We start from the raw sequence: 10468 nt of genomic DNA on the forward strand, positions 1-10468 counted from the left end.
TTTGACAAACACTGGACTTAATCATACAGCTTACAAACATTCAGGACAAATATTTAAACAGAATTTAAAATCTCATTCCTCAAAGGTTTGTTGGTTATTAGGATAATTTCTGTAAATGAATACTATAGAAAATTACGGTGGCCGGGAAGTGCAAAACACATTAACAAATCCAAAAACAAATTCACAAATCCCAAAACACATTAACAAATCCGAAAACAAATGAACAAATCCCAAAACACATTAACAAATCAGAAAACAAATGAACAAATCCCAAAACACATTAACAAATCCCAAAACAAATTAACAAATCCCAAAACACATTAACAAATCAGAAAACAAATTAACAAATCCCAAAACACATTAACAAATCCGAAAACAAATTAACAAATCCCAAAACAAATGAACAAATCCCAAAACACATTAACAAATCCCAAAACACATTAACAAATCTGAAAACAAATTAACAAATCCCAAAACAAATTAACAAATCCGAAAACACATTATCAAATCCCAAAACAAATGAACAAAACCGAAAACACATTAACAAATCCCAAAACAAATTAACAAATCCGAAAACACATTAACAAGTCAGACAACCCAGAAGAGGTTGGTATAGTTTGTGAATGGAAACTTACCATCATCGGATGAGACACCTTTCATTCGCCTTTATATCTTTAATGACAGTCTAAGACAGTTCAGATGTGGTAGGTACTGAATCAGTACCTACCACATCTGAACCTACCTACAGCATTTGAATCAGTACTTACCACATTTGAATCAGTACATACCACATCTGAATCAGTACATACCACATCTGAATCAGTACCTACCACATTTGAGTCAGTACTTACCAGCATTTGAATCAGTACATACCACATCTGAATCAGTACCTACTACATCTGAATCAGTACCTACCACATCCGAATCAGTACCTACCACATCTGAATCAGTACATACCACATCTGAATCAGTACATACCACATCTGAATCAGTACCTACCAGATCTGAATCAGTACATACCACATCTGAATCAGTACCTACCATATCTGAATCAGTACCTACCACATCTGACTCAGTACCTACCACATCTGAACCTACCTACCACATTTGAGTAAGTACTTACCAGCATTTGAATTAGTTATTAATAAGTTATTACTTATCTGGACGTACTACTGTACATCCACCATGTTCCATTGTCATGTGACTTACAATGGTATGACAGTGATGACCTAATTACTGCAACAGTTACTCAGGCGTTGTTAAACATGCAGGCTTTAACCACAAGGAACTACCTTTAGCTCTTACACTCAGCTCTTTCATGTCAGTCCCGTTGCATTATGGGATAGCACAGTGTGCATTGTCTCCATCCTACAGAATCTTGATGGGAGCAGCAGCTCATTCAAGAATTTGATCCAAGAACTAATGCTTTAGTGTTCTGCTTTCACCTCCTGGACAGTAGAATTGTAGGATTTTCAGACACAGCTAAACTCTCACCCTCTTTTTTCAAAGTCTTACCAACTCCAGGTTCATGTTTCACTTCACGTTTTGCAGAAGCTCAGCACTGGACTTAATCATACAGCTTACAAACATTCAGGACAAATATTTAAACAGAATTTAAAATCTCATTCCTCAAAGGTTTGTTGGTTATTAGGATAATTTCTGTAAATGAATACTATAGAAAATTACAGTGGCCGGGAAGTGCAAAACACATTAACAAATCCGAAAACAAATTAAAAAATCCCAAAACACATTAACAAATCTGAAAACAAATGAACAAATCCCAAAACACTAACAAATCCCAAAACAAATTAACAAATCCCAAAACAAATGAACAAATCCCAAAACACATTAACAAATCCTAAAACAAATTAACAAATCCGAAAACAAATTAAAAAATCCCAAAACACATTAACAAATCTGAAAACAAATTAACAAATCCCAAAACAAATGAACAAATCCCAAAACACATTAACAAATCCTAAAACAAATTAACAAATCCGAAAACAAATTAACAAATCCCAAAACACATTAACAAATCCCAAAACAAACTAACAAATCCCAAAACACATTAACAAATCCGAAAACAAATTAACAAATCCCAAAACAAATTAACAAATCCCAAAACACATTAACAAATCCCAAAACACATTAACAGATCCGAAAACAAATTAACAAATCCCAAAACAAATTAACAAATCCCAAAACACATTAACAAATCCCAAAACAAATGAACAAAACCGAAAACACATTAACAAATCCCAAAACAAATTAACAAATCCGAAAACACATTAACAAGTCAGACAACCCAGAAGAGGTTGGTATAGTTTGTGAATGGAAACTTACCATCATCGGATGAGACACCTTTCATTCACCTTTATATCTTTAATGACAGTCGTCTTGTCCAATGATCGGTAAGTTTCCATTCACAAACTATACCTACCGCTTCCGGGTTGTCTGAATCAGTGCACGAAACACATTAACAAATCAGAAAACAAATTAACAAATCAGAAAACACATTAACAAATCCGAAAACACATTAACAAATCAGAAAACACATTAACAAATCAGAAAACACATTAACAAATCAGAAAACAAATTAACAAATCAGAAAACACAACGACATTTCAGACAACCCGGAAGCGGTTGCTATAGTTTGTGATTGGACAAGACACCTGTCACTCAAAGTATACATGATGTTCAACAGTCTGCCACAGGGAAAAGATGGAATGGATTACTGTGGATTAATTCTGTTATTTTCTTGAACGGAGAACTTTATTTAAAGGGAGAACTTTACACATTACACATAAGATTCCATACCTGTATATCTTGAGTGACAGGTGTCTTGTCCAATGATCGGTAAGTTTCCATTCAAAAACGATACACTACTGTTTCTGGGTTGTCTGACTTGTCGTTGTGTTTTCGGATTTGTTAATGTGTTTTCGGGTTTGTTTATGTGTTTTCTGATTTGTTAATGTGTTTTCGGATTTGTTAATGTGTTTTCTGATTTGTTAATTTGTTTTCGGATTTGTTAATTTGTTTTCTGATTTGTTAATGTGTTTTCTGATTTGTTAATTTGTTTTCGGATTTGTTAATTTGTTTTCTGATTTGTTAATGTGTTTTCTGATTTGTTAATGTGTTTTCGGATTTGTTAATGTGTTTTCTGATTTGTTAATGTGTTTTCGGATTTGTTAATGTGTTTTCTGATTTGTTAATGTGTTTTGGGATTTGTTAATGTGTTTTCTGATTTGTTAATGTGTTTTTGGATTTGTTAATGTGTTTTTGGATTTGTTAATGTGTTTTCTGATTTGTTAATGTGTTTTCTGATTTGTTAATGTGTTTTCTGATTTGTTAATGTGTTTACGGATTTGTTAATGTGTTTTCTGATTTGTTAATGTGTTTTCTGATTTGTTAATTTGTTTTCTGATTTGTTAATGTGTTTTCTGATTTGTTAATGTGTTTTCGGATTTGTTAATGTGTTTTCTGATTTGTTAATTTGTTTTGGGATTTGTTAATGTGTTTTCTGAGTTGTTAATGTGTTTTCTGATTTGTTAATGTGTTTTCGGATTTGTTCATTTGTTTTGGGATTTGTTAATGTGTTTTTTTTATTTTTAATGTGTTTTCTGTTTTGTTAATTTGTTTTGGGATTTGTTAATGTGTTTTGGGATTTGTTCATTTGTTTTGGGATTTGGTAATTTGTTTTGGGATTTGTTAATGTGTTTTGGGATTTGTTAATTTGTTTTCTAATTTGTTAATGTGTTTTGGGATTTGTTAATTTGTTTTGGGATTTGTTAATGTGTTTTGGGATTTGTTAATTTGTTTTGGGATTTGTTAATGTGTTTTGGGATTTGTTAATGTGTTTTGCACTTCCCGGCCACCGTAGAAAATAAATAAATAAATAAATAAATGTATTAAGAAATTAAAAATACTGAGTTCCTCTGAGGAATCCAAAATTCTGTCAGGATTTATTACTAGACAATAATATAATTAGTGCTTTAACCAGACCACACTGTTTGTAGCACTTATATCTTTAATAGTAGTTGCAGACTTGAGTGTAAAGCTCTTTCTATCAATTACGGTCCAAAGCCATCTTCTTGGTGTCAAATTGATTCCATCCACAGTAATGTCCAAGTGGAGCCAGCCTCAGCAGCAGTGAGCAGCATCTGAATCAGTACCTACCACATCTGAATCAGTACACACCACACTGTCACCAACTCCAAGCTCATGTTTCACTTCATGTTTTGCAGAAGCTCAGCAGGAAGTGTGAAGGTTAGATATTTGACAAACACTGGACTTAATCATACAGCTTACAAACATTCAGGACAAATATTTAAACAGAATTTAAAATCTCATTCCTCAAACACAGAGCAGCACAGTGATGTCACAGCAATGAGCAGGATTTCTCTCCCACTTTGAGTCAACAATCTGTAGAGAATTGAAGAAAGGAAAATATATTAAAGTGGCTATGGCCATAAGATGTAAAATTGTTGGATGTTTTATGGGTAAAGTTCAGACCCTAAAGGGTCACACACTGCTCGGTTGATGGGGAAATATCCAGGCACTAAATGACTCGTGCTCATAAGTCACGTAAGTCAACAATATGAAACACAAAAGAAGCCTGGTTAATTATTTAGCAAGTAATGATTACACATCACATGAGAACTGCTAGATCTTGACTACAGAAAAAATATAAAAATGACAAATTTTTAATAATTTTTAATAAATATATATAAATACATACATGATTCAGACATTTTCCACATGATTTTTTTTAGACATAGATGTTAGTTTTTTGACGTCTTTCACATTTAGTGCTTGTGTTTTTTAGAAGTTTAAACTTCATTACACTGTCACAGATTAAAAATAAAGTTAAAAGTAAGTCTCATTTTCTGTTTTTTTTTTTTTTTTTTTTTTACATTAGGAGTGTTTCTGAGATTCTGTGACGGAGAACGTTTAACAGTAGTGACGTGTTATTGTTGTGCTATTATTTTTATCCCTGCTTAGTTACCTACAGTAATAACTATCAAACAATATTATAAAGTGTTGCCAAGGTCATTACATCATCGTGTGAGACGACATGCACCAAAATTAGTGTTCAGATTAATAAAAGTTAATAGGAGTGTTAACTGTTTTTTTCTCCTGTCAAGCTATTAAGCTAACACAGTGATGTTTCATTATCTCTTGTGAGCACATTATCTTGGTCAGGGTTGGTAGTGGATCCCAATCAATCCCAGGAACGCCAGATGTTGATGTGGGAAAACGTTCTGAACGAGACAGCAGTTCATCAAACTGTTTAACACACATACAGTATTTCCAGAATTATTGCTGAAACTGGCACGTCTTCAAAATTTGAGACGCCAGAGGTAAACCTGGACCATATAAATAAAGTGATAGTGGAGCCACTGTGGCAAACGCACTTCCTGTACTGTAGGAATAACAATCAGATGAATACAGAAATATTTAGAACAAGAAGATTATTGGTACAAACTTTTCGTGATATCAGTTCAAAAATCCGACTTACACACTCAAGACAAAAAAAACCCACTTCCCTCTTGCATCCTTTCAGCATTTCTGTTGTCTGTAACCACACCCTGGGCCCTTTGTAAGTCTAATCGCTCTCCTTTGTTTATCTGCCCTCTTATAGACTTCAGTAATCAGCCTCTCTACATCACTTTCCTTTATCGTGGTACTGAGCTGAACTCTCGCACATCACGTAGACTTCTGAGAATATTTCTCTTTCACACCACAGACGAGATCATTCGTGTTATTTGACCATTTTTCCAGATGGAGGTCTTCATGATGCGGTACACATGGACAGCTCTCTGTGTCATCATGGTAACGATGTCAGGTAAGAAATCTGACCTTATCTGACTTTTATCTGAATTATATCACATATATCACATATATCACAAATGTTATCTGAATATCACATTTCTCAAAATGACTCCCGTGCAAGAAAGAAGCTGTGAAATATTTTATCATCAATTACTCAATTCTGAGGAAAACATTCTCAAATGACACAAACAGGTTTTTTTTTCATAACAAAAAGCTTGAAACATGACTCGGTAAAACTTGACCATAAATACCACATTAACAGCCTCTGAGTCGAAAAACGTAGCAACTTTAATGCCAATAGTCAAGCATTAATAAAGTTAATTATTAATTATTATTATTAAATAATCTACTATAAATAAAATATATAATAGTCAGTATATAACAGCTCTTTAGATGGAAGCACCTTATTGATAATCTACTAAAGGAGTAGATCATATTAGCAGATTAGCTAACTTAATTTTGTAGATTAACTATTAGCGTTATAATGGCTATGTTTGTGTCTTTGGCTGCTAACGTGGATGCTTCGTTATTCCCTGAAGCTCCAACGATATATTTATTATTAATATTTATCAGATTCGTGGATTTTATGGTGAAGTTTTACCGAGGCATGTTTCAAGGACCACTTTAACCACTTTAAAGGGTTTATTAAAAATGTAGAGAATCTTTATTATTATTGTTTTTATTATAAACAGCAAAATTTAGTTAAAAACAATATTGCCTTGAGAAAAGTGTTTGTAGAGTCGATCACAGCGAAACTCCTCTCTTTTATTGAACTGTTTCATCGCTTCAGTTTTTTACACATTTAACCAACAATAAAAACAGAAAGATTTGAGATTAAATCTCTTTTATAAGAGTGACCTGGTCATGAAGGCAGCTAAGGACAGAAATGTATAGTAAAATAACATTAAATATAGCATAAAAAACGTTTTATGCTAACAGGACTCTATACTGCATTCAATTCAACCATTTTATGGAGATTTTATGTAAGTTTTATATTTGTAAATGTTACAATAAAACGAAACCCCGTTTTTTTCCGGCTTGGAGAACAATATGATGGACTACAATCTGAATAATGTCTTTAACAGCATTGTTTTTTTTTTTTTTTACCATAATATATCAGATATTATTTATATATATATATATATATATATATATATATATATATATATATATATATATATATATATATATATATATATATATATATATATAAGATATAATATATATATCTGATATATAATATCTGATAATATCACATTTATAATGCTTTCATACTATATGATATATATATATCAGAACCATCATTAAGACGCTGCACAGTATGAAAGCATTATAAATGTGTGTAAATGACCGGAATGACTTGATTTTCATTTTAGCTTCTTTTACGCTTCTGGATTCTTGCTCTCTGCTTTTATTCTCTTTATGTTGATTCGTGTTTTTTGAGCTCAGTAATTGGTACACGCTGTCATGTACAGATAGTAATAAAAGAAACCTCTCTGAATATCAAGCGCAAAAAAATAGATATGGTTCAGAATTTCACACTTTGTTCAACCTTTTTATTGTTGATAAAAATGGGAGCTATTAAAAAATGAAACTAACATGAAACAAGGCTGTTTTTTTGCTAGAATTTTATATTGATCATTATGGCTAATTTGCAATACACTAGCTAGCTAGCTACAATATATGAATATATGGAGTGCTAGCTAGATTATAATGTATTATACTACCTTTATGTGCTGTTGCTAGGCAACAGATATCACCTAATGCAACGTAAGGCTAGCTTTTAGTATTTTTATCTGATTCACTATGACAAACTCAAACTCGATCAGGAACAGATTTAACATTATAAAATAAATGATTTCTAAATATAATTTCAGTTGATCTTGTTATATAATATATGATAATCGCTAGTTCTAATTATAGGGACGTTACCTTATACCCCATTTCACCTTAAAAACTCAATAATAGTAATCATTTAAGAAGTAAATCATTACAGAGACGTGTGCGAGTGTGTGATCGTCTGTGTGTATTTATATATGTTAGTTTACTCATCGGTTCACTGCTGCTTCTTCTGAAGGTTCAGTGAAATCTGAGGAGGCTTCAGTGAGGTTTGAGCTCATCCTGGACATCACCAACCGCATCTACAACGACTCGCTACTCAAGCCTGACTCTGCTGATTACAAGCTCTTGTTCTCACAAGTTAACACAACGGTGAGGTTTCCCTTTTTCCCCCACAATTTGACCTAATAATTGACCATCAGGGAGTCAGGAGGTAAATCATTAAATATTACACACTTACTAACTGCATCCTATCATCGTGACTGAAAACTAATAATAAATCAAACAAACTGAGTGGTGTTTATAGATACATTAAACTTTAAAGTTATTATTAAAGAATATTTAAATTAAATATAATGATTTTGTACGTTTAATTTTTTACATTTCGACATGTTTATATTTCATATTCTTTATCTGTAAATAACAAATTTGAATTTTTTTTTTATTTATCCTTGTACATTTGGCTACATAGATTTTAAGCATTTACATTTTGTTATTTCATTGTACGACACTTTTAGTTACAGTGTGTATTATTATTATTATTATTATTATTATTATTATTATTATTATTATTATTATTATTATTCATTTAAATTCAATTTACATTCATTTATTAATTTTATAATGCTGTTAACAACAGCACATAAATAAATAAATAAATAAATAAATAAATAAATACAGCTTAAAATTAAGTTACTATGTATTTATAACAAATATCTCTAATGAGCAAGCTGGAGGCGATGATGGTGATCATTATTTATTATTATTATTATTATTAGTAATAGTAGTAGTAGTAGTAGTAATAGTAGCAGTATCTAGTACTGAATCTGAAAATTTGGATTTTAATGATCTACTTAATGATGTTCACTTGTGCCTTAAAGATTATGATTTGTCTTTATTTTGAGTTACTAAACATCTCACACATCTCTAAATGTTATGTGCCACTTTCTTTCAGCTCTACTCCATCTACGGCTGTACTTCTTGTAGCACACACTCATTTTATCGCAATGTATCAGAGATGACCTTCAGGTACAATTTCAAATATCCTTTTAGTTCCTTGTGTTGTAACAGTGTTTATCTTAGAAGGACACACATAGGTCTTTGTAAGTGTGACTTCAACACAAAGCCTGAGTTACAGTAAGTGATTCTAATCAGCATCAACAGCACTAATTATTATTTCTTTAGTAATGAAAATGGAAGCGTGCTCGTAAAGGCCACACTCGTGTTCTGGACAATGAAGGACAATGCTGATATGATCAAAGACTTGTTTATGAGTGCGACTGCTGTTAATAATGAAAAAAACAGCCTTAAATTCGACAGCAAATTCACACAGGGTAAGCAGAGTTTATCTAAAATGGAAAATATACATATTTTATTAAACATACTGAAGAATATTAACAGTTATTCTACTTTTCACACAGTTTTACAGCTATCAAACCCTGAATCACCTGCTACCAGCACTTCCCATCCAAACAAGAATACAACCACTCATGCTACAGTTCATCCTACAGTTCATCCTACAGTTCATCCTACAGTTCATCCTACAGTTCATCCCACAGTTCATCCCACAACTAAACATCACAATGCCGCCTGGTCCTTTAATCAAACTCCCATTACTCTGACTTCATTCTGCCTGCTTTTCCTCGTTAACTATTCTTTTTAATTTTGTAAACCTGCCACTAGGGGCGCCATAACATACATACAATCACTTCTTTAGTCTCTAATAAATTCATCTGTAATCTATAATATAATAAATAAATCTGACGTATTATGTTTCACCTATGTGGGGTTTGCTCGGGGTTCTGTAGTTTCCTCCCAGCTGTGTGTGTGTGTGTGTGTGTGTGTGTGTGTGTGTGTGTGTGTCAGTCCCAGTCTTCTTGGGATTGACTCTGAACAAGAAAGATAATTGAATGAATAAATGAATAAATTAAGAAATGGATAGATGAATACTTTAATTTTTCTGTATGCTGTATGCTTCTGTATGCCGAACCTGTCATGTTACAATTACTGTATTATCACATCACTGGGCCTCTGATTGTTCAGAAGGAGTTGAGTTCATTTTCTATAACAGCATGTCTGATGGACTTTCGGTGGGTAGATGTGTGTGGTGTTTCCTTAGGTTTCTTCACACCTAGTGTTCCTGAAATAGACTTCAAATCCAACGACGAGCAAAATCCATTTACTCCTGAAGATGAACGACAGACTTTCTGACTGTCTGAACGACTGACTGAATGAAATCCAAAATAAACCTTGAAAAACCCATTTTTTTGTTATCTTGTATGTTCTTAATATACATAATCATATATTATAATGATTTAAAAATATTACATCACTCACAATCCAAAGAGCACAACCAAAACCACGGGCATTAATAACGAGTTGGTCCTCATTCAATCTTCTCTTCTCTGAAGGCTTTCCACTAGATGCTGGGGTGTAGCTGTGTGGATTTGTGTTCATTTATTCACTCATTCACTGATTCCTTCATTCAGTCATTCATACACAAGAACATTCGTGAGATCAGACTCTGATGTTCAGGATGTTGATGAGACTCCAGTTCTAGTTCATTACAAAGGTGTTC

The 10468-nt window shown here is 32.5% G+C and overlaps 1 protein-coding gene across 1 annotated transcript; it reads left to right on the forward strand.

Moving 5' to 3' along the window:
- The first annotated feature begins 5664 nt into the window (after window positions 1-5664).
- On the forward strand, window positions 5665-10152 carry LOC132842175 (ponticulin-like protein H). The gene is made up of 5 exons (XM_060864843.1): window positions 5665-5845; window positions 7910-8043; window positions 8846-8919; window positions 9076-9224; window positions 9312-10152. Exons 1-5 carry the CDS (start codon window positions 5782-5784, stop codon window positions 9551-9553), a joined length of 663 nt encoding a protein of 220 aa, XP_060720826.1. The 5' UTR covers window positions 5665-5781; the 3' UTR covers window positions 9554-10152.
- The last annotated feature ends 316 nt before the right edge of the window (window positions 10153-10468 follow it).

This window comes from Tachysurus vachellii, chromosome 3 (assembly GCF_030014155.1).
Source record: "Tachysurus vachellii isolate PV-2020 chromosome 3, HZAU_Pvac_v1, whole genome shotgun sequence".
In the NCBI taxonomy this organism is placed as follows: Eukaryota; Metazoa; Chordata; class Actinopteri; order Siluriformes; family Bagridae; genus Tachysurus; species Tachysurus vachellii.

Excerpts from the sequence above, each read along its gene's own strand:
- LOC132842175 (XM_060864843.1), top strand. The coding sequence starts at position 5,782 with ATGGAGGTCTTCATGATGCGGTACACATGGACAGCTCTCTGTGTCATC. Across the intron at positions 5,846-7,909 it reads CATCATGGTAACGATGTCAG|GTTCAGTGAAATCTGAGGAG; the intron begins GTAAGAAATCTG and ends CTTCTTCTGAAG. Across the intron at positions 8,920-9,075 it reads GTATCAGAGATGACCTTCAG|TAATGAAAATGGAAGCGTGC; the intron begins GTACAATTTCAA and ends TTATTTCTTTAG.